Genomic DNA, 25,422 nt, shown 5'->3' with positions numbered 1-25,422 from the left:
GGGGTAGTTATGGGTGGTTTTTGTTCATTTCTTTTGTATAATTTTTATAATTATAAAATATAATTATTTTTATATCTTCCATGTTTGCTCCCAACTTTTAATGAAAACTATGAAACAAAGAAGAGTTATAGTGTAAAGAACACCCACATACTCTTCACTTAGAACCCATGTGTACTAATTGTTGGCATATTTCACCTTTCTTTCTTTCTTTCTTTCTTTCTTTCTTTCTTTCTTTCTTTCTTTCTTTCTTTTTCTCTCTTTCTCTCTTTCTCTTTCTCTGTTCCAATCTCTCATCCCTTCCTTCTCTCCTTCATCCCTTTTTATATACACACATCCATCCATTCTACTTTATTCTTAAGAATGGTCCATATATAGTGACTAATACATATATCATATATATAATACATATATACACACTTTTTTTGGATCATTTTAAGTGGCAGACATCATGTTACTTTCCCTTTAAATATTCCTCCTAAGATTAAGGACATTTTGAGGAGGATAACTTCTTAAATCATACTAATTATACTATGTGTTATGTATACACACAGTCACTATGATTGTGTGTTTGTGTGTGTGTGTGTGTGAGAGAGAGGGGGGGGAGAGAACATTAGTGAGGGCTCTAGTTCTGAGATTTGACCCATGGGTAAATAAAGAATTTCAAGTAAAACTTCAGGAGCCAGAATTTTCTTGTTTTGTTCTCTACTGATAATGCAGGATCAATATGTTTACTTAAGCATATTTACCATCTACAGGTAAACATCCCTATATGCCACTATCTTTCCTTACAAGCCCACCTCAGATGATGCACCCCCCATGATCCTTCTTCTGCTTTTAGCCCAGGTGAGAGTTTTGCTTCTTCTAAAATGTCAAGACATGTTTGCTCATTCTCCTCTTATAGATCCCATCATATCTGCCAGGAACTGCTATCTCTCCACTTGTTTAGCCTTTTCTCAGGATCCCTTCTACACTTGCATCTACTTGAGTACAAGGGCTATGTCTTGCTCACAAAATCAGAGCAAAGGCAAATCTGGATTGGAATCTAACTCTTCCATTTTTTTTTTTTTAGTTGAACCTGTTATTTAACCTCTAAGTCTCAGTCCCCCATTCAAAATTTCCTCATAAGGTCATTGTAGGAATAAAGAAAATAATGTGTTAAGGGTTAATCTTTACTAAACACTTAATAAGAGGTAGTTACTCTTACAGTAATTATAATAGTCTCTTTTCATGGAAGTATACACAAAATATTTACTTAATTATCACTGACTCATTAGTAACGGGCACTGGCCAAATATCTCACATCTTTCTCCCCATACCTACAGCAGACACTTTAAGCCAGGAAGAAAAAATGTGAGAATTTTAAGAATAGGATATAATTCAGTGACATGATAGTTCAGGCTTACAAGAGCCTTTCCATTTTCCCTCAAATAACAGCATCACAGTAACTATCACTTACATTGGTTAAAATCAGTATTTCTACAAGCCCACCAGCAAGGCAATTGTTATACAGTATTTGGATCAAAAAAAGGAAAGAGACATAATTCCCTCATTTAACATTGGTTCTGTATACATAACTCATATTCATGGGCTTTGTGCCAGAGATAATTTGGGCATTGTGGGATCTGCTTTCTGTAGTCCATAGTATCATTTAAAACAAAACAAAACTATGTCACTGCCCATAGCTTCTTAAACCAGAAGCCAGCACAGTTAGTAATAAAGTATGATGACAGAAGTGTAAGTGAGCTGGGCCAGGGATCAAAAGATTCAAACTTGAGAACTGATTTCATCCTGCTCTTGTTGGGCAACATGGACAACTTACAACCCCACTGGATTTCTGTTTCTTCCTACAACTGAAATATTAATATTGCCTTTATTTACCATATAGCACTGTCCTGAGGACTAAAAAAATTAAAGTGCTCTATAGCCATTAAGGACTATGCAAACATAGAAGTTATTTTCTTCCTGGATGTCCCACAGGGCTACTCCCTTCAGAGCAAAACACAATGAAAAGATGAGATAGCATACAACTGAGGAGTGGAACATGAGGAGCAGATAAAGAAAAATGGTATTGGTATAAAGCACATGTAGGTATAACCTTAAGCCACCCAAAAGGTGTTATACTGTGAGATAATGCTTTTGTCCCTCTCTGAATATTCAGTTGTGCCAGGACTCTTACTTCATTCCCATCGGGAATGACTTTATTAGTCTGATTGTAGGATTTCAATGGCTTCCATCATTCTGAGTGAGTTGTTTCATTACTAGGTAACAAGTCACTCACCTAGGATAAGTGGTTGTCACTCAAGTTGACCCTTGTATAGAATCATGGGCACTAGAGATGTATGCTATACCTTAGCACACTGTTTCCCATGATGGACCTTTCTCTATTACTGCTAGTACCAAGATACACTTCTACTTAATATTACCTACTTTCCAGTGAATTCACTTAAAGGGTACTGACAACCCAAACATGAGAAGGAATAGAAATGAACTTAGATTTCAAAAGCTGCTACTGCCTGGTATCCCTGTATGCATCTATCCTCCCTGCCTCCCTCTATCCCTCCCCCCTTCCTTCCCTCCCTCTCTTCCTTTCCTTCAATTTGAGAGAAAGAGGGAAAGAGAAAAGGGGTAAGGGGAGCAGAGGGGGAGAGAGAGAGAGAGAGAGAGAGAGAGAGAGAAACTTAGCAGGCTCCAAACTCAGTGCAAAGCCTGATGTAGGACTCAATCCCATGACCCCGGGATCATGACCTGAGCGGAAGTCAAGAGTCGGCTGCCCAACCAACTGAACCACCCAGGCACTCCCTGCCTAGTATCCTTTCTGAATAGCTTCCTTGGGTTTGGTTTAAAGCAAATATGCTTAAACTGTATTAACTTCAAAGGAGAACAAATTATAAAAATGTTCATCATATGCCTGCATATGTCATAGAAAAAAGAACATTGCTTCCTGAAGTCAGCAGCTGTCTTACTCTCTATCTGTGGACCAAGAACAATATCTGACACAGGGTAGGCAATAAATACATATTTATTGAGTTGAATTAACCTAAAGCAATATTGGTTGCCAGATCAAATTCCATTACTTTGTATTAACTGGTACTGTATCATATTTATACTCTCTTACCTTTGTCCCTCCTCTGGTCCTAGCATTTAATCGTAACCCAATACATTTTTCTTTTAGTAACACCTATAGTAAAAGTCACTCTTTTTTATGTATGGCTCTATGGGTCTGACAAATACCTATAGTTATGTAACTACCAATGCAAACAAGATAATGAAATGTTCAATTATCTCAAAAAATTCTCATGTGCTTTTTCATAGTCATTGCCTCCCCCCCATCTTTAGATTCTGGAAATCCCTGACTTGCACAAATTCAAGTTTTCCTTCACTTTAGTAAATACCTCAACATGGAATTGTGGGGTGAGTTGGTAATTATATATTTAACTTCTTAAGAAAGTGTTTTCCAGAGTGATTGTCCCATTTTCCATTTCCACCAACAATGCAGGAGAGTTTCAGTTGCTCCATGTCCCTTCTAGCACTTGGTATTTTTAATTGTAGTTTTTCACCAGACATTCTAATACACACAGTGGCCTGGTAAATTGTTATATGTGGGTTGTTGAACAAGGGGAGGAAAGAAGAACACACACCCAGATTCTTATTTAGTGTGGGAATTTTGTGATAATTAAACAAATGAAGACCACTCAGAAGAAGCCCCATTGATATGGGTCACTGAAGAGTAACACTGATAAACTATTAATTCCTTTGCCTGCAGGAAGAAACTTGAGTGTGCACTTTCTAACCAAAGCCTCCTTACTGTTTTTTGTTTAATGGTAAAAGTATTCTTGTCACTAACAGGATTTTTGAGACATGCATCCACTTTCCAGGATGTAATAAACAAAGAGAGCTTTAATAAACTACCAAGTGGTATTTCCACAAGATCTTCAAAGCCGAAATTGCTTTTGTATATTCTCCTGGGTACCCAGATGAAGCTCATATATTTTATCAATACTTGTACAGCATTGCGTACACTGTAGGAGATTATTAAATTGAAATAAGTTTTGCCTTTCCTCTAGAATTGTAATAGCCAATAAACATGACAGACCCCTACTCACATGTGCCACATTTTAATATGTTAAACTAAAGCAGTGTATGAAGAATCCAAAATATCTCATTACTTTTCATATTGATTATATGTTGAAATGATAGCACTTGGGGATGTATTGGGGTTAAGTAGAATATATTAATAAAATTAATTTTACCTTTTAAATTTTAATTTGTTAATATAGTCACAAGGGAAGTTAAAATTACATATGCAATTACATATGTGGCTTGCATTACATTTCTTTTAGGCAATACTGCTATAGAATACAGGAGTATTGCTATTGCTAAAGAGAATTAAAATTTAGTTACATTTTCAACATCTATAAGGCATTTCAATATACAGTGTTACTTTTATTTTTTAATGTTTATTTATTTATTTTGAATGAAGGAGAAAGAGAGAGAATGAATATGGACCAGTGGCTGAGGGGCAGAAGAAAAGGGACAGAGAAAATCGCAAGCTGATAGCACATAGCCTAACATGGAGCTAGAACTCAAAACTGTGAGATCATAACCTACGCAGAAGTCATGAGTCTGACAGTTAACCGACTCAGTGACCCAGGTGTTCCTCTATTGTTATTTTTAAATAAATTTATTCCACTATTAAGTGTAGTAAAATAAGTTAGATATTTGCCAACAAAATATTAGATTTTTAAAACTCATTCTTTCTATATCTACTCTTCTAAAATGGATTCATCAATACAAAATGTTTGAAGAAAAATATTTTTAAAAGAAACCTACAAAAAACAAAACAGTAAAAATAAAATTAAAAATTAAAATCAGAAAAATTTAGGGGTGCCCGGGCAGCTCAGTCAGTTAAGCGTCTGACTTTGGCCTAGGTCATGATCTCCCAGTTCTCAAGTTTGAGCCCTGCACAGGGCTCTGTGTTGACAGCTCAGAGCCTAGAGCCTGCTTCAGATTCTGTGTCTCCCTCTCTCTCTGCCCCTCCACCGCTCATACTCTGCCTCTGTCTCTGTCTGTCTCTAAAAAATAGATGCGCATTAAGAAAAATAGAAAAATTTAAAAGACAACTTGAGTACTTTAAAAGGTATTGTAAGAAAATTTAAAAAGGCAATCCAATGACATCCACAGAAAGACACTCCAAAGAAAATATTTGTAAAATATATATCTTATTGAAGACTTTTATTCAGAAAACATAAAAAATTCCTACAGATGAATATTAAGAAGATAATTTGGCTGGGGTGCCTGGGTGGCTCAGTTGATTAAGTGTCCAACTTTGGCTCAGGTCATGATTTCATGATTCATGGGTTGAGCCCTGTGCTGACAGTTGGAGCTTGTTTTAGATTCTGTGTCTCACCCTCTCTCTGCTCACGCTCTCTCTCTCTCTCAAAAATAAATAAACATTAATCTTTTTTTTTTAAAGAAGATAATTTGGTTGGAGGAGCCAAGATGGTAGAGCAGCATGGAAGTTCTCTGCTTCTCTCATCCCTGAAATGCAGCAGCTAGATCAGCATCAAACCATTTTGCACACCTAGAAAATTGATCGGAGAATTCACACAAAAATCTGCATAACTTGAGCCACAGAACACGGCAGGTACATGGCACAGAGAGGTGAACTGGGAAAAGGAAGCCTCAAAGGATAGGGAACTGTATTTCAGAGAAAGGACATAGAAAGTGGGCAGAGTACAGAAAAAGCACTCCCCCCAAAAGTAGCTAGAGAGAGAGTGGAAACACAACTGACTGAACAAGAAAGGGAGAAATGAGAAAGGAAAGGATAGTGCAGCATCAGAAATCCCACAGCCGGTGGAATTACCTGGTGGGACTCTGGTAGGGTGGGTGAATCCCCAGGAATAGGCAGTAAGGTCTGAGGGTTCTGTGGGCCTTCTAGTTCCCCTGGTAGCAAGGCATTTGGTAGAGGCCATAAAGCCACCCTATAGGCAAAGGTTCCAGTGGATCCAGGGAACACAACTGGTTCTGGAACAAAGACGCCAGAGTGTGGTGGAACCTGACACTGGTTGTATGTTCTGATTTACCATAATCCCTGAACTGCTGTGGCTACACAATCACAGGAACTTATTCTGGGGCAAACCAGCACCTGGTCACATCCTCTGAGCCTCTGCAGGATCACAATCACAGGAATGTTCCTGGGCGAAAGCCGGCACTCAGCCATTGCTTGCCCTCTTACAGAAGGTCAGGGGCAGGTCCAAGCCTCAGGGCCCTCAGAAGTGATGGGTTTGTAAACACAGCCCCATCTGAGATAAATTTGGGAGGGAGGTGTTACCTGGAAGACTGACAGCTTGGACAGTGTAGAAGCAGGAAGCAAAAGGAAGCTGGAGATAAAGGAGGGAAACTGATTGCCCCTTGTGAGAACACAGAGTTCTGATGCTAAGACTGGGAAGCTGGGTGACACCATTTTTACCCAGGCATGTGCATACACATGCCACAACACTCCACCCCAGTTAGCTAAGCGGTGCCACCTAGTGGAGAATGGAGCCATGACACCAAGCCTCATCCAACTGCTCCAAATAAGCCCTAAAGGATCACCACAAGTCTCTCCCTCTGCTTAGTGTACTGACTATAAACTGCTTCATAGTTTGACTTCGAGGTGAAACTGGATGTAATTTCATTCGGAATTCATTCTGTTCACTGGACCATATATTTAGTTTTTTTTTTCTTTTCTTTTCTTATTCTTAGATACAGAAAGAGAAAAAATTTATTTTTATTTTCTGTTTATATAAAAAATTTCATAATTTATACAATATTTTCTATTTTCCTGTGACTTATTTTTATTCTATTTTACCTACTTTGATTCATTTTTTTCTATTTTACTGTATACATTTTTAAAATTTTTAAACATTTTCTTACTTTCTTTTTCTTTCTTTTCTTTCCCTTTTTTCTCTATTCAACCAAGCTTCTTTCAACAACCAGACCGACATATATGTAGGATCTAGCTTCCTTGATTTGACTTTTTGTGTATGTTGTTTCTAATCTTTTAATCTTTTAATTTTTTTATTTCATTAATTCTTTTTCTTCTTCCAAAATGACAAAATGAATGAACTCACCCTAAATGAAATAACAGAAAGAAATGACAGCCAGGACTTAATCAACACAGATATAAGCAAGATATCTGAACTAGAATTTAGAATCATGAAAATAAGAATATTAGCTGGGGTTTAAAAAAGCATACAATCCATTTCTGCAAAGATAACAAAGGCAAAATCTAGTTAGGACCAAGTTTAAAATGCTATAACTGAGATGCAACCTTGAATGATTGCCACAGCAGCAAGGATGGATGAAGTAGAGCAGTTAATCAGTGATAGAGAAGACAAAATTCTGGAGAATAATGAAGCAGAAAAAAAGAGGGAAGCTAATGCAAAATAGCATGATATGAGAATTAGAGAACTCAATGATTCACTAAAAAGGAATAACATCTGAATCATTGGAGTCCCAGAAGATGAAGATAGAGAAAAGACGTAGAAGGTTTACGTGAGAAAATCAGAGGGGAAAACTTTCCTAATCTGGAGAAAGATACAGATATCAAAATCCAAGAAGTACAGAGAACTACCATTAGATTTAACAAAAAAATGACCATCAGTAAGGCATATCATAGTCAAATTTACAAAATACACCATCAAGGAAAGAATTATGAAAGCAGCAAAGGAAAAAAAAAAAAAAGTCCTTAACCTACAAGGGAAAACAGATCAGGTTTGTAGCAGACCTATCCACAGAAACTTGGTAGGCCAGAAAGAAGTGGCAGGATATATTCAATGCACTGAATCAGAAAAATATGCGGCCAAGAATTTTTATCCAGCAAGGCTCTCTTTCAAAATAGAAGGAGAGATAAAGAGTTTCCCCAACAAGCAAAAACTAAAGGAATTTGTGACTGCTAAGCCAGCAATGCAAGAAAATTTAAGGGGGACTCTGAGTGTAGAAAAGATGAAACAAAACAAAAAAACTGAAAGCAAAGACTAGAAAGAACCAGAGACCACCACCAGAAACTCCAACTCCATAGGCAACACAATGGCAATAAATTTGTATCTTTCAGTACTCACTCTAAATGTCAATGGACTTACATCCAATCAAAAGTCATAGGGTAACAGAATGAATAAGAAAACAAAATCCATAATAGGCTATTTACCAGAGATCCATTTTAGACCTAGTGAAATCTTCAGATTGAAAGTAAGGGGATAGAGAACGATCTACTATGCTAATGACCAAAAGAAAACCAGAGTACCCACACTTATATCAGACAATCTAGATTTTAAAAATAAAGACTGTAACAAGAATTGAAGAAGGGCATTATATCATAACTAAGGGATCTATCCCCCAAGAGGATCTAATAGTTGTAAACATTTATGCCCCCAATGTGGTATTACCAAAATATATAAATCAATTAATCACAAACATAAAGAAACTCATTGATAATAATACCATAACAGTAGAGACTTCAACACCCCACTTACAGCAATGGATAGATCACCTAAACAAAAAAATCAACAAGGAAATAATGCCATGGAATGACACACTGGACTGCATAAATTTAACAGATACATTCAGAACATTCCATCTTAAAGCAGTGGAATACACATTCCCTCAAGTGCACATGCAACATTCTCCAGAATAGATCACATGGTGGGACACAAATCAGCCCTCAACAAGTTTTAAAAGACTGAGATCATACTGTGCGTATTTTCAGAACACAATGCTATGAAACTCGAAATCAACCACAAGAAGAAATTTGGAAAGACAACAAATACTTGGAGATTAAAGAGTATCCTACTGGGGCACTTGTGTGGCTCAGTCGGTTCAATGTCCAATTTCAGCTCAGGTCATGATCTCACAGTTTGTGAGTTCAAGCTCTACATCGGGCTCTGTGCTGACAGTGCAGAGCCTGGAGTCCACTTTTGGTTCTGTGTCTCCTTCTATCTCTGTCCCTCCTCCACTCATACTCTGTCTCTCTCTCTCTCTCTAAAAAATAAACATTAAAAATTTAAAAAACAAAAAGAGCATCCTACTAAAGAATGAATGGGTTAACCAAGAAATTAAAGAAAAAATTAAAAAGTACCTGGAAGTCAATGAAAATTATAACACAACAGGTCAAAACCTCTGGGATGCAACAAAGGCAGTCATAAGAGGGAAGCATATAGCAATCTAGGCCTTCTTAAAGAAGGAAGAAAGGTCTCAGATCCACAACCTAACCTTACAATTTAAAGAGCAAGAAAAAGAATAGCAAATAAAACTCCAAGCCAGCAGAAGACAGGAAATAATAGAGATTAGAGTGGAAATCAATGTTATTGAAACCAAAAACACAGTAGAACAGATCAATGAAACCAGGAGCTGGTTCTTTGAAAGAATTAACAAAACTGATACACCCTTTGCCACTTTGATCAAAAAGAAAAAGAAAAGGACTCAAACAAATAAAATCAAGAATGAAAGAGGAGAGATCACAACCGACACTGCAAAACTACAAACAATAGTAAGAGGATATTATGAGCAATTATATAACAATATATTGAACAATCTGGAAGAAATGGACAAATTCCTAGAAACATATAAACCACTAAAATTGAAACAGGAATAGAACATTTGAACAGACCCATAACCAGTAAAGAAATTGAAATAGTGACAAAAAGTCTCCCCCAAAAAACAAGAGTCCAGGGCCGGATAGCTTTCTAGGAGAATTCTACCAAACATTAAAGAAGAGTTAACACCTATTCTTTTGAGTATGTTCCAAAAAACAGAAATGGAAATAAAACTTTCAAACTCATTCTATGAGGCCAGCATTACATTAATTCCAAAGCCAGACAAAAATCCCCACTAAAAAGGAAAACTATAGACCAATTTCCCTGATGAACATGGAAGCAAAAATTCTCAACAAGATACTAGCCAACTGGATCCAACAGTACATTAAAAGAATTATTCACCACAATCAAGTGGGATTTATATCTGGAATTCAGGGCTGGTTCAATATCCCCAAATCAATCAATATGATACATCACATTAACAAAAGAAAGGACAAGAACCACATGATCCTCTCATTAGATGCAGAGAAAGCATTTGACAAAATAAGCATCCTTTTATAAGAAAACTTTAATGTTTTTTATTTTTATTTACTTCTGAGAGAGAGAGAGTGTGTGAGCAGGGGAGGGTCAGAGAGAGTGGGAGGCACAGAATCTGAAGCAGGCTCCAGGCTCTGAGTTAGCTGTCAGCACAGAGCCCGACATGTGGCTCGAACCCACGAACCATGAGATCATGACCTGAGCTGAAATCAGACGCTTAACCGGCTGAGACACCCAGGGTGCCCCATTATGCATCCTTTCTTGATAAAAACCCTCAAGAAACTAGGGATACAAGGATCATACCTTGAGATCATAAAAGCCATATATGAAAGAGCCATCTCTAATATCATACTCAAAGGGGAAAAACTGAAAGCTTTCCCCCTAAGGTCAGGAACACAAGGATGTCCACTCTCACCAGTGTTATCCAACACAGTATTGGAAGTCCTAGCCTCAGCAATCAGACCACACAAAGAAATAAAAGACATCCAAATTGGTAAGGAAGAAGGAAAACTTTCACTCTTCACAGATGACATATTTTATGTGGAAAACCTAAAAGATTCTACCAAAAAATTGCTAGAACTAATCTGTGAATTCAGCAAAGTTGTAGGATATAAAATCAATGCACAGAAATTGGTTGCATTTCTATACACCAATAATGAAGCAACAGAAAGAGAAATCAAGGAATCTATCCCACTTGTAATTGCACCAAAAAACATAAAACACATAGGAATAAACCTAACCAAAGAGGTGAAAAATTTATACACTGAAAACTACAGGAAGCTTATGAGACAAATTGATGAAGACACAAAAAAATGGAAAAATATTCCATGCTCATGGATTGAAAGAACAAGTGTTAAAATGTCAATTTTACCCAAAGCAGTCTACATATTTAATGTAATCCCTATCAAAATAACACCAGTATTCTTCACAGAGCTAGAACAAACAATCATAACATTTGTATGGAACCAGAAAAGAGCCCAAGTAGCCAAAGCAATCATGAAAAAGAAAACCAAAAACGGAGGCATCACAATTACTGACCTCGAGATGTATTACAAAGCTGTAATCATCAAGACAATATGGTATGGGCACAAAAACAGACACTTAGATCAGTGGAACAGAATAGAGAGCCCAGAAATGGATCCACAAATGTATGGCCAACTAATCTTTGACAAAGCAGAAAAGAATATCCAATGTAATAAAGACGGTCTCTTTAGCAAATGGTGCTGGGAAAACTGGACAGTGACATGTAGAAAAATAAACCTGGACCACTTTCTGACACCATACACAAAAATAAACTCAAAATGTATGAAAGACCTAAACGTATGACAGGAAACCATCAAACTCTTAGAGGACAAAGCAGGCAAAAATCTCTTCGACCTTGGCTGCAGCAACTTCTTATTCAACATGTCTCCAGAGGTAAGGGAAACAAAAGAAAAAATGTATTAGGACTTCATCAAATAAAAGACTCCCATACAGAGAAGGAAACAACAAAACTAAAAGGCAACCTACTGAAAGGGAGAAGATATTTGCAAATGACATATCTGAGTTAGTCAATATCCAAAATTTATAAAGAACTTACAAATTCATACCCAGAAAACAAATAATCCAGTAAAGAAATGGGCAAAAGGCATGAATAGACATGTTTCCAAAGAAGACATCCAGATGGTTAACGGACACATGAAAAAATGCTCAACATCACTCATCATCAGGGAGACACAAATCAAAAACACAGTGAGATACCACCTCACACCTGTCAGAATGACTAAAATGAACAGCTCAGGCAACAACAGATGTTGGTGAGGATGCAGAGAAAGAGGAGCCCTTTTGTACTGCTGGTGGGAATGCAAATTGGTGCAGCCACTCTGGAAAACAGTATGGAGGTTCCTCAAAAAATTGACCCAGCAATCGCACTACTAGGTATTTATCCAAAGGATACAGGTGTGCTGTTTCAAAGGGGCACATGTACCCCAATGTTTATAGCAGTGCTATCAACAATAGCCAAAATATGGAAAGATCCCAAATGTCTATCAACAGATGAATTGATAAAGAAGATGTGGTGTGTGTGTGCATGTGTGTGTGTGTACATATATACATCACGGAGTATTACTCAGCAAATCAAAAAGAATGAAAGCTTGTCATTTGCAACAATGTGGATGGAACTAGAGAATATTATGGTAAACAAAATTGGTCAGTCAGAAGAAGACAAATATCATGACTCTACTCATATGTGTAATTTAAGGTACAAAACAGATGAATATAGGGAAGGGAAGCAAAAATAACATAAAAACAGGGAGGGGGGACAAAAACTTAAGAGACTTAAATATAGAGAACAAACTGAGGTGTGCTGGAAGGTTTGTGGATGGGGGATGGGCTAAATTGGCAAGGGGAATTAAGGAAGACATTTGTTGGGATGAGCAGTGGGTGTTAATATGTAGGGGATAAATCACTGCATTGTATTCCTGAAATCCTTATTGCACTATATACTAACTAACTTGGATATACATTTTTTAAAAAGATAATTTTGTTCAAAACAGGCAAAAAGTCTCAACAAAAACCTTACCAAAGAGCCTACATGAATGAAAACAAGCACATGAAAAATGCTCAACATCATCAGTCATTAAGGCAATGCATACACCTACTTAAATGACTCAAATTTCTTAATTTCAGGTGTTGAAAAAGATGTAGAGCAATTGTAACTCTTTATGTATTAGCAACAGGAATGCAAAACAGTGTAGCCACTTTCTTATACAGTTTCTTACACAGTTAAACATATACTTCCCATACAACTCAGAAATTCTAGTCCTAGGTATTTACTCAAACTTCACAACAATTTATAGACAAACATTACTTCTATTCATAATAGCTCCAAACAGAACCAACCTACATTTCCACCAATCTTCCATCAATAGCAGATTATCTATATGGAACACTACTCAACAACAAAATGAAAACAAACTACTCATACATATAACAACCTGGATAAATCTCAAAAACACATTATACTAAGCAAAATTTTAGGAAAAGGAATGCTAATGATTCCAATCAGACCCGTGGCCCCCCAGCAGGGCTGTACGTAGGAACATGGAATGATAAAAAGGAGCAAGAAATGACATTTGGGGGTGATGGAAATGTCTCTATCTTAATTGTGGTAGAGTGTATATCTCTGTTAAAACTCACTGAAAATAAAGCTGATTTTTTTAAAAGTTAAATCACCAAAAAATTATCAACGACAATGTGAAGAAATGGGAATTCTCATACACTCCTGGTGAAGGGGAGTATAGATTTGTACAATGACTTAAATAACAATTTGACACTATCTAGTAAAGTTGACAATGAACCATAGGATCATAGAACCATAGCACCAGCTTAGGATCTAGGTATTCCACTTTAACTACATTTTATTGAGAAATACATGGTGAGAAATATATAAGAATGTGTGCCCCATATGCACCAATACAGATTTCAAAAACATGGAGTAAGAAAAAAAAAGTATTTAAAAATAGCACAGTAAACTATTTTTATAAATTTTGAAAAATACCAAATAATATTAAATATTATTGTGGAAACATTGTGTAATATGAATAGTTTCTGTTCAAAAAATAATTTTGAAAATTATCTTTAACCACAATACATAGGTAAAAAAAACTATAACCAAAGGAGATTTTATGCTCAAGAGAAATACTTGAGCAATCAGAAAATTTTGTTGTTTAAAATCTTTAAAGAAATCAAGAAGAAGATAGCACCCATAAAATACAAATAGGAGCTTATGAAACAAAAACACAAAAATATAAAACTAGAACTAGGAGATACAAAAAAGAAGCAATTAAAATTTTTATAAATGAAAAATGCAGTCATTGAAAATTTTAAAACTTAGTAGATGAGTAGATTTAAAAAGAAGTACAAGATTTAAAAAGAAGAGATTCGATGAATTAGAAGTTAGAACTGAGTAAATCCCAGATAAGGCAGCAGAGAAATATAAAGAAATTAAAATTATGAAAGAGAATTAAGATATATGGAGAATTTATTGAGAAGCTTTAAGATATGTCTAATGGAACTTTCAGAAGGAGGTAATTGCTAAGAATTTTTTACAACTGGAGAAAAAACATGAGTTGTCAGGTTGAAAAGATCACAAAATACACAAGGAGAATAAATATATTCTGTTAAATCTGTATCCATACATATGGTAGTAAAAGGGCAAAAGATCAACTGAAAAGAGCTATGGGCAGAAAAGAATGGATGCCCAGAAGAAATAACAATCAGTTGGCAGTAAACTCACCAGCAACAAAAGAGGCTTAAGATAATGGAGAATATCTCCAAAGTATAGGTAGAAAGATTTAGAATTTTTTTATCTAATTAAGTAGAGAGAGTGGAAATAATGATATTTTTAGGTGCATAATTGAGAATTATTGCCCACAGATATCTGAAAGAAGGAATGCACTTGAGTAAGAAGAGAAATTATCCTGGAATGTAAAGAATGAAATAAAGAATGAAATAAAAGGGACAACAGTAAACAAAGAAATTGGTAAAATTTGTTTACGAATTAAAATATGTTTCTATTATAAATAATAATATAATAGAAAATGTATCTTCCAAAAATAGACAAACCACTTGGGTTAAAGATATAAAAATCATCCTGAGTTCCAAAGACATCTGATTTCTGAACATTGTGTTAAATGTCAATAGCTTAGAAAAGAAACTATAGTAAAAACATCAATAAAATCAATAAAAAAGAAAAACTTAGCAATAAGAAATGACTAAAGACTAGGGGCACCTGGGTGGCTCAGTCAGTTGAGCATCCAGCTCTTGATTTCAGCTCAGGTCATGATCCCAGGGTCCTGGGATCAAGCTCTGAGTCAGGCTCTACACTAAACATGGAGCCTGCTTAAGATTCTCTGTCTCCCTCTGCCCTTCTTCCCCTCTCATGCTCTCTCTATATAAAATAAAAAAAGAAAAAAGAAAAGAAAGAAATGCTTAAAGACTAAACATGGAATATAATCATTTTTGCCCAATTTGAGTTCTGTGTGCCATCTGAAGGGCTATCCAGTCTGGTCCTAAAGATGGCAAAGGTGTTTATTGCAGGTGATCTAGTCTTAATAAGGTCTGCAAAGCAAGATTACCCTAAGCCATGTACATCTTAGATCTATTTTAATTATAGTGAGAAATCTCCTGAAATTATATTCTCAGTCATAGGATTTGATGTGTTATATACTGTCTTTTAGAGTGACTTAGAAAAATAACCCTCAACTCCTCTGGTGAACCAGCACAGTATCAAAGAGTATAATTGGAGTTTCTTATAAATCCTTTAGATATTGCAGGTATAATGAATAGAGATGAGTTTCATTTGAATGCCTTATCAATTATCATAAAAAGGAAACATCAACATGCCCCCTGCCTCTTTCTTTGACTGTTCTCTGCCTAATAAGAACCGTTAAGCTTTCTGTGTCACCTCTGAGGTTAATTAACATCACTCAGAAAATATCTGAACAGAAGCTGTAGGAGACAGAGCATGTGCTGTCACTTGGGAAGAGTTGCAATTAGGATCTGCAGGCAAATACAAAATTCTTAGAAATTTTACTTCAAACCAAGATAAAACCACATTATCATGAAGAGAAGCAGTAATGAGTAATTTGATGCCAAATATAAAAATGTATATATGTATAAGTATAGTTATAGTTATAAAATTGATAAACATGATGATAGAAAACTTGGAAATGAAGAAAAGAAAAAAAATCCCCTCATCTTGACTTGACATTTATTGTTTCAGTTTATTTCCTTCTGATATTTTCTTCCTATGTGTACTTTTTCATGGCTGTAATCATAAGCATTTATACATTTTTATGAGGATTTAAATCATGACACTTTTCAGCTATCATTTTTAATAACTGTTCCGTTATGGGAAGGTACCATGATTTATTAAACCACTCACTTACTTTTGGATATTTTTAGCTATAGTACTTTGACTATTACAAAAATCAGTTCTGTGATCAAGTTTATAGTTGTTTTCCATAGCTAGTCTATTTTCTTAGGATTGATTTCAGCAATGTGGAATTACCAGACCAACAGGCAGGAAGATATTTATGATTCTTATCAAATATTGCTACATTCCAAAAAGTGTTACAGTTTTCAGTGACACCAGCTGGGAGTGTGATGATTCAGCTGGCCAGCACAGATCATGAGGCTGTAAACTTTGAAGCAATGTCTTTCAGTGGATGGTCCCTGGACCAACAGCATCAGCATCACCTGGGAATTTGTTAGAAATGCAAATTCCCTGGATAGCCAGAGACTTACGCAATCAGAAACTCTGGGGGTGGGGCCCAGAAATTTGTTTTAAAAAGCCCTCAGGCAACTCTGATACACACCCAAGTCTGAGAACCACTGGTTTAAACCCACTAGCCCTCAACTTTAGTTGCACATAAGAATTACCTGTGGAACTTCTAACATCTACTGAAGCCTGGGGCACATTCCCAGAAGTTCTGATTTAATTGTCTGGTATACACACATGCATACACATCATCAGGCCCCACCCTAGAATCCTTGGGAAGCCCTCCAGATGATAGTGATAGATGTTAAGGTTTGAGAATGACTTGTCTAATGCTCTCCTTGGAAAACAGTCCAGTGGCTCTGGTGAACAACTGCAACAACTGCCTACACAGTTATGTGTGCATGTGTGTATAATGTTCATATATTTGTTGTTGCAATCACAGCACTTATGTATTTTCTATTTGGGTTTAATCCACAACAGTTTTCCATATTGCCAGTTTTCATAACTATCATTTTTAATGACTATTCTATTATGAGGATGTACAATGTATTTATTAAATCAATCACCTGCTCTTGGAGATGTGCGTCTGTGTGTATGTACACACACACCCCACACACACACAAACACATTCATGTATGTATTCAAACCAAAAAGTATATAAATATAAAATACATGGGTATGGACAAAGGTTAAGATAGAGAAATACAAGTATTGGCTAATTTCATGGTGGCAGGGAGATGCTGAAGGTACCTCACTGCTGGTTTTATCATATTTCTTTAATTAGTGAAACTAATCATGGATCATATTTGTTCACCTACTGATTCCTAAGAATAATGACTTTAAATATAAAGTTGGGGTGTTTTGATCTATAGAATCTTTTTTTAAAGAGTCAGCTGATTATTAAATGACTAACTTATAAAGAAAAGGGGGGCAAAACTTTCCACAAGCATAAGGAGAGATCAGAAAAGTTATTTAAATACAAGCATGCCTAGGAGATGACTGAGGAAAACATTGCACCTTAATTAACTGAGAATGGAAAGCTAATATTAGATGATACTAAAATGACAGATGACTTTGCTTTCACTGCTCTTTATTTAAACTTGGGCTTTAAGAGAAGGCTGATGAAGTTTCCACAGCTAAGGCTTTTGGGCCACGCTACCACTGAGCACAGGACATCCAAGGTTCACTGTCTCCCTGGTCCATGGTGGCAAAAAGGGTCACAGCAGCTTATCCCAGATGGAATGATCTCTGACTCAGACCACCACAGTCAAGTGAAAATAGGAAAGGAAAGAGAAAGTGAAAGGGAAGAAACAGGAAGGGGAGAGTGAAAGAGCATTCAGGCCAAGAGTCAGGAGGGATGCCTGGCTTTTCATTTTCTAAGATCATCTCGGCACTGATTAAATTTAGTCCATTAAAAAATATAAAGGAATCATTGGCTGTAGTCTCATTTCAAAATAGCAAACTGCTCAAAATTGTTCATGTCCCTCCTAGTCATTAGAACTACCCCAGTTAGACAAGTCCTCAAGAGTTATTTACATAAGTGACCAATCTAGCTGGGGAGGGTGAAGGGGTAGGATCCTATGGTTTCTCCTTCCTCCCTTCCTTCCTTCCTCCCTCCCTCCCTTCCCTGCCTTCCCTTCCTCCCTCCCTCCCTTTGCTTTTTCCTTTCTTTCTAACTTACCCAGTAATCTTCAAAAATATACTGAAAACAAAGTCACCTTTGACACTGGACGTACCTGAAGATTTAACTTGGGTTCCTTGACCTCTCAGTGGAAGCATGGGCAGGCTGTACAGAGTCTCTGAATGCCCTAACATTGTAAATAAGTTGTGGTAAGTGTGGTATGGATCTTTACGTTATGAGGTGGGAGATCACAGTGTATATCAGATGACCAAAGATATCTGGGCACTAAGAAACGTTGCTAACCACTCCTTGACATAAAGCAACCTTCCTTCTAGAACTGAGTCTCCAAAGTATATTCAGGAGGTCAGTTCTAGAAATGCTGGAAAACCATCTACTTGTAAATACTGAACCAGATGGTGGGCTGCTGAGGTATGCTGGCCTGACAATGGATGGTCTCAAACAGGTTGGAATTTTCATATCTTACCCTCCCTAAACTACCCTGGAAGAACATCTGAAGATGGGTAAACATCTCAGGGCTATTCCCTCCCTTGCTCAATGCTGCCTTTGTATATCCCCAAACTCTGACCCCCTAAATAACCCTTCAGTTCAAGGAGTATAACTGGACCCAAGTAACCTAGGGTAGATTCAGGACCTTAAAAGGTAATGGGGAAATAAGCCAAAGCTCCCAATGCCTCTCTTTATTACTGTTTATTTTAACAACTTGCTAGAGCTATGATGTGATTAAAAACATGGGCATTAGGGCAATTTAGACTCACACTCAACATTTATTTCTAAATTATAATTATTCTTTGACAAGTTACAAGGCTTTTTTTAGCCATCTGAGCCTTGGTTCCTCACTTATGACAGGAATACCAAAAGTGTCTCTGCTATACAGCCAAAATGAGGACTGAATGAAGTAATGCATGAAAAGAGATCAGTACAGCACCACCGTGTCCTTGAAATATGAGAGTGTGTTGAAGTAAAAGTTAGATATTATACCATAGTTACTATCGGGATCGTTGTGAGAACCTGGCCAGCCTAGCACTGAGAACAATCCTCATCCAAGAGTAACATCAGCTATTCAGATCCACTGACTTTGTAAAATTTTTTTAGCAAGTAGTAGGGGGCAGTGTTCGGATTTTGTTTTTAATGTAAGGCTTCAAAATATCTTAAGAGTAGTAACAACCAACAGAACTAAAACCTATGGATTATTCCATGAAGACAAATCAAACTAATAGTTCATCCACTACCTGTCTGTAATGCTGGAAATAAACTATTTCATGCAACAATGAGAGGTAGATGTGCAGAGTGTGCTATTACTAATCTCATGGATGAAATAACAGATGTACTTAGAGGTTGAGAAAAAGTCAGTCATTTATACGTCTGCTCAAAATCTGATGATTTTGTTAAAACCAGTGTACAGTCAGCTATGACTGCTCAAACCATTTCTAAGATCACTTTGTACTGGTGGTTGCAGTAGATGGGGAACCACAAGTATATTTCACTGAGTTTTTATTATAAAATTTTACCTTACAAGTATAACTGACAAAAGGTTTTAAAACCATGAATCACTTATAAATCACTCGCAAGTTACACAGTATGTATACTATAGGAAGGTTATATGTGGGAATCTCTGTTCTTTGCTGGTTCAGGTTTTAGAAGGACTGCCTTCAAGAAGCTTCCTCAAGTTCATTCTCATTCTAATCCTCCTCTCTGAAGCCTCCCTACTCAAGCTCACAGCACACAGTGAAAGGAGATGAATAAGGAGGGATTCAAAACAGTAGGTCTCTTCTAAAGATAGGCCTCAAGCAGGACTGGTGGATCTCACAACCTGTTCCTCAACAAGACTGACATCCTCTAGCCCTGCACTGCACTCCCCTCTCTGAGGCCATGCACACTCCAGGATGAAAAAAAATAACAAAACAAAACAAGATAAAATAAAACAAAATAAAATAAAACAAAACAAAACAAATAATAAAATTAAGTTAAAATAAAATAAAATAGAAAGGTTATTCTCTCTTTTTGCCTAAGGATTTTACTGATAGCATCTACTAGTCTTCCTTATCCATCCTGCCTGCTCTATTACATCCAGGTAATGCAAAACTTATCTGAAAACAATAATGACCCCAAAATAGTTTAGAACCCTGCACAATAAAGTTTTATGTCTTGTCTTTTCTCCTCTTCTTCTCTGTCATAACCAGGATCCAACTACCTTACCCAGGCCTTCACATCAGAGGTAGCTTTGGATAAATACAAAATATATTTATTTTGTGAATGCAAATGAGCTGCCTGAAATATAAGATCCATGAAAGTAGGGATCATATCTGTTTTATTTCCTACTGTAATACCAGGGCCTGTCACATGCAAGTAACTCAATTAATGTTGACTTATTAATGAATTCAAGAATTCTGCTTGAAAATACCATCTCTTGTCTTCTAAAGAATCCATGACACCTGAAATTCTCACCTTTACTGGCTTTTTAAATGCATGGCATTATACTGCAAGATTGAGATTCAAATGTTACCTGTAATGACAATGCTTTATGTTATGACCCAGTGAAAACTTAACTCAATTTTTAAAATAAGCTTTAATGTATTAATATAATGCATTTATTTTAATGTATTAATTAACTAAGCACTTGACAGAGTTCACTGAAAAAGAGACATAAGACAGAGAAATTGTGAGTTACAATGCTGTGGCAAGAAGCCTAAACTGAAAGTGGGGAATTCCAGGTTGCAATTTAAGCTCCATCAAATAGATGACCTGTTTTCCTTATTGGAAAAAGTAAAGAAAGTATTCTGGGTTGCCTTGTTGATAGGATTGCTGTTGAAGCAACTGACATAAGAAATGTAAAAACTCATTTTATAAAGAGCTATAGATATACAAGAATTTCTCACTAGCTAAATCCAGTGGACTTTTATGTTTAGATGGCAAGAGATAACCTGTGCTAGGATTTTAGGCAACTAGTATGTCCTCACCTGATAACAAGAGAGGAAGTAAACAGGGTTCAAAGACAAACTCTGCCACTTCCCAGTTTGACCAAAGGCTGGGTCAAAGACCACCAGCCAGACTAGGAAATACAGTAAAACTTTGGATTGCAAGTAAATTGTTCTGCAAGTGTTCCACAAGATGAGAGAACATTTCTAATAAATTTTAACTTGATAAATGAGCAATGTCTTGCAATATGAGTAGTACACGATGCCCAGTGTCACATGGTCACAACTGACCCAACAGTTCTTGAAATTTGCTTTGATATACAAGTGATTTGGATTACAAGCATGTTTCCAGAATGAATTAAGCTCACAAACCAAGGTTTTACTGTACTGTGGTTGCCTCTAATGGAATTTAATTATATAGTATGGTTAGTGGTAAGTTTCCATCATTTCCACATGTATTAGACACATCCCCTTGGCACCAGGATTTGCCCCAGCTTTCTAGGAGACACTCGCACTGACCTCTAGGAAGCCATGCCAGGGGAGCACATCTTGAGTATCAAAATATTCTTCCATCTTTCCTCCAGGAAGAATTCTGAGCCCCTGTGGGTCTTAAAATCAACTATAGACTGTTTAGGTGGAGCTCCCTCTTTGCATAAAGTATTCCTGGAGCCCTAAGAAACTACACCCACCATCACACAGCAGCAGAACTAATAAAAATATATAAACCCCCCAATTATGTTGTTGCAGTTGGTGCTGAGGTGAGTAGTAGTTCCAAATTCCTGAACTAATTCTCTCATATCAGACCACTTGATTTATTTTGGGAAGTGAGGGAGCTAGCATTAAAATTTAAACACAATCCAGTGCCAGAAAAGAATCCACTTTTCAGAAGCACCCAAAACTTGTGCTAACATAATTTTAACTCAAAGAACATAAAAAATGGATTATCAGAATCCTCGTGCTGATGGATGTTGGATTGGCAAAGCCATAACTGAGGAATTCTAACTGTATTTTCTATGTTCCATTGTTAGTCTGACCCATGTCTAAAACCATACTTTTGAAGATTGTCGCATTGTTGATGAAAGTTACAAGAGAAGGAAACACAAAAGGCTGATGTAATTTTTATAAGTTGTGTGAGTTCATTTAAAGATGGATGGAGAGTTGTCTAATTTTTCACATGCTGCAGATATTTAAAAGGAAGGCTTGTTTGGATTTTTTTAACACTGAAAATGGTTGCTTAGCAACTCCCTGCATTGCATGATGCTGTTATGATTTCCACCTGCTGGAGTAAAGCATCAATAAAATTATTTCTTTGCAAATCAGAAAAGTGGGAAAATAGGCCAATGATTCAAATGAATATATGAGACTCTTGGAAGATTCCAAAGACTTTCAAAGACATATGCACTTACTTTTAAGAAAAAAATAAATGTTATATTTTACAAAAAGGCCTTTAAAAAAAAATTTAACAATAACCCACTCTTCCCATAATGAGGCTGTTTCAGTATAGTTTCTGTTGTAACTGAAAATACAGAAGCAGATTTATGTTCATACAGAATATGTAATTGCCTGTGTGATAAAATCTGAGGGATAACCCAGAAAGTCCTGCCATCCCCAAACTTCCTATTGACACACGTACCCAGAGTTACCACCTTTGGGGGCAGTCCCTGAGTTGAGAGTTTATATTCAGAAGACCTTGTCAACATGATGTGCCATCTAGAGGGCTAATACCATAACACTGTGATATGTGCTATAATCACACTATATATTTGGGACTGCACATATAGGTCCAGAAGATTTCTTTTCTTCACAAGACAATTGTGCTTAGGGTATACTGCCCTAGATGCTTCAGTCATAAAGAAGACATCTTGCTAAGTGCATGCCTATATCCATTTCCCCCTTCTTCCACAGTTGTAGAACCCTTAATTTTTAGCTTGGTATATTTCTCAGTGTCCCTTGCCTAGAAGTGAACTTGAGTCTAATTTAGCCCAGTAAGCACTTGTATTATGTGGCAATAGACTTAATTTAAAACACTGCGGGCAGACACTCATTGCTCTTTTTCTCCATCCAGCTCCTTGGAAGAAAGATGTCATTACTGGAGCTTTAGCGGCCATGGTAGATCCTAAATTCAAGGGCCAAATGTAAGGCTATTGGAACCAAAATCTGAAAAACATCTAAGTAGTGTACACTCCAATCTCTTTGGAAAGACTAGAGAAAAATAAGCCTCCACTGTATTTAACACACTATTATTTTGAGTTTTCTGTCTCATGCAGCTTAATCTAAGCCTAATTATAGTAGGCTGATACAGTAAGGCAAAGCTTGATTGAGAGAGTAGGAGCATACTTTCCCCTTATACTTTCAAAACAATAATACAAAGTACCTGAACCTCAGTAGCAAAGAATAAATGGATACTGCCTACTTTACAAATCAATACTATAAAAAGGCAGGTCAGTGAGGAAGTAAGAAGTCTGACTAGAGACTGGGGTTTCTTTCTTATTGTAGCAAAAAAGCCAGAAGTGATCATGGCTCTGACAGAGCAATCAGGGACAAGCTTTTGATATGACTCAGTTACTATGAACTTTCATGGCCCTTGTAAGTTATATAGAGTAAATTTCAAAGAGGTTCAAGGTGTGAATCTAACTTGCCAAATGATTCATTGAGAAACATAGCTTGATCACACCTTGAATTCATTTCCATATTTTCCTTTTCTAAATCACCTCGAATATTTATCATAGACTTAAAACCTTAAGGAGCCAACAATTAACTACTTCCCTATTTATACTCAGATTGGCTTCCAAGCCTTTGTAAGTTCCAATAGTTAATCAGTATGAAGTCGTGGCAAGAGAAAATGTTCTTTCTGGGACATATATTCAGAGTGTGGATCCCAATCATGCTTCTATCTCAAGCATAGCATATGCAGTGTACAAGATGTGAGAACTGGAGCCACATCCCCCAACTTCAATATGGCTCTGTCACTGATGTGTGAGCTTGGGCAGGTTATATGTACACCATGTCTAAGTTTCTTCACCTGTAAAATGATGGTGATAACCATGTCTACTTCATAGAATGGCTATGAGAAGCAGATGAAGTAATACATTAAAAGGTATAGAATTGTGTTGGGCATGCGTTAAGTGTTCAATAAATCACAGCCATAATGAATACCTCCTCCATTTAGCACAAGGTCTGGTTAAGGGAGGGTTAAGAGCAGGTAAAGGTATGGGTCTTGGTGGTGGGGCCAAGACAGTATCCACTGCAATAAATTGTTTCAGTCCTAAGTTTGGATAAACTTAAATCCACAAGAAAGAAAAACAGAACATGCAGGAGAATTAGTAAGTTAAGAACCCAGTCTCTCTTTGGAGCTTAACATTTTTGAGCTGTGGACAATTTGACAATCTGGTGAAGACTATAGTCTCCTCAGAACAGTGTTCATAGATACAGAAAATATAGTACAGAGGGTTACAAAGGAAGCTGATTAGAATGAAATATAATCAGTGACACATTTTTAAAAGCACGACTGTAATTATGTAGTACCTGTGCTTCATTATTAACACATTAAATAATACATATCTAAACTGTTTTGAGTATAATTATTTTCTGTATTTTTTATGCTTTGGCATTTGGGACCTTGATCCTGAAGAGCCCCTTCCAGGGCGAGGTAATTAATAGAGATAGCAAAGGACTCCCCTGAAAGCACAACCAACATGCAACTCCCCTGATATGCAAACCAATCAATCCAGAGCACATACCCTCAATCATATCCTTTACCAAGGAGCCATCACACACCAAGTCAATATTCTCCTTACCCAAAATAACCCTGGGCCAAGTAAAAGACAACTAGGAGCTGCTTCTATTACTAAGAAGCCTACTAAAATTATTCAAACTCTCCAGTCCTAAATTTACTCAGTGTACCTACCCCTGCCTTGAAAACCCCAATAAAGGTTTGGGGCCATGCTCTCCCCTCTCTCCTTTGGCCTCCTAAGAAATCCAGGTGTTCCCCATGTGGCCCTGTTTGGTGTGGTATGCCTTCTATTACTAGAGATTGGTGACTATAAACTTATTCCTGTATGACAGCCATTTCCACATCTGTGTGTCTTACCATACCATATAAAATTAAATCCTGGATACAAATTTTAGAACACTAGCAGTGGATCTAATTAACTTTATCATTTAATATAATGATGAGTGTTAATGATGTTTTGGAATATTTGCAACAGTTATAACGTGACACGGATGTGACACTATGACTTTTTTTAGTGACAAAGTCACAGGTACTCCAATTCTACTATGGCTTTGTCTACATTCACAATTAAAGAAAATGTTTAGTAAGACAGAAGTTTGTAAAAATAAAACTGTGTATTTCCCATCTAAGTTCACAGATCCCTGAAGTTCTATGATCTGTAGATCCTAAAGAACTCCTGTAAACAAACATAACTGTTTTGGTTTTGGTTTTGGGGTTGTGTGTTTGTCTTTTGTCTTTGTTTTAGTTTTTTTTTTTTTTTT

At 36.6% G+C, this 25,422-nt stretch overlaps 1 protein-coding gene across 1 annotated transcript in view; it reads right to left on the bottom strand.

The window, feature by feature from the left end:
• The window catches only part of IQCJ (IQ motif containing J), a 79,336-nt gene extending 73,116 nt beyond the window's left edge, over window positions 1-6,220 (bottom strand). The window contains exons 1-2 of the mRNA XM_077753768.1: window positions 6,084-6,220; window positions 5,864-5,981 (exon numbers count right to left, since the gene is read on the bottom strand). Of these exons, the coding sequence (XP_077609894.1) occupies window positions 5,864-5,981; window positions 6,084-6,220 (255 nt within the window). The remainder of the gene's footprint in view (window positions 1-5,863; window positions 5,982-6,083) is intronic.
• Window positions 6,221-25,422: the final 19,202 nt, after the last annotated feature.

This window comes from Crocuta crocuta, unplaced genomic scaffold (assembly GCF_008692635.1).
Source record: "Crocuta crocuta isolate KB4526 unplaced genomic scaffold, BGI_CrCroc_1.0 scaffold761, whole genome shotgun sequence".
NCBI lineage: Eukaryota > Metazoa > Chordata > Mammalia > Carnivora > Hyaenidae > Crocuta > Crocuta crocuta.
This window is presented reverse-complemented; position numbering and strand designations above follow the sequence as displayed.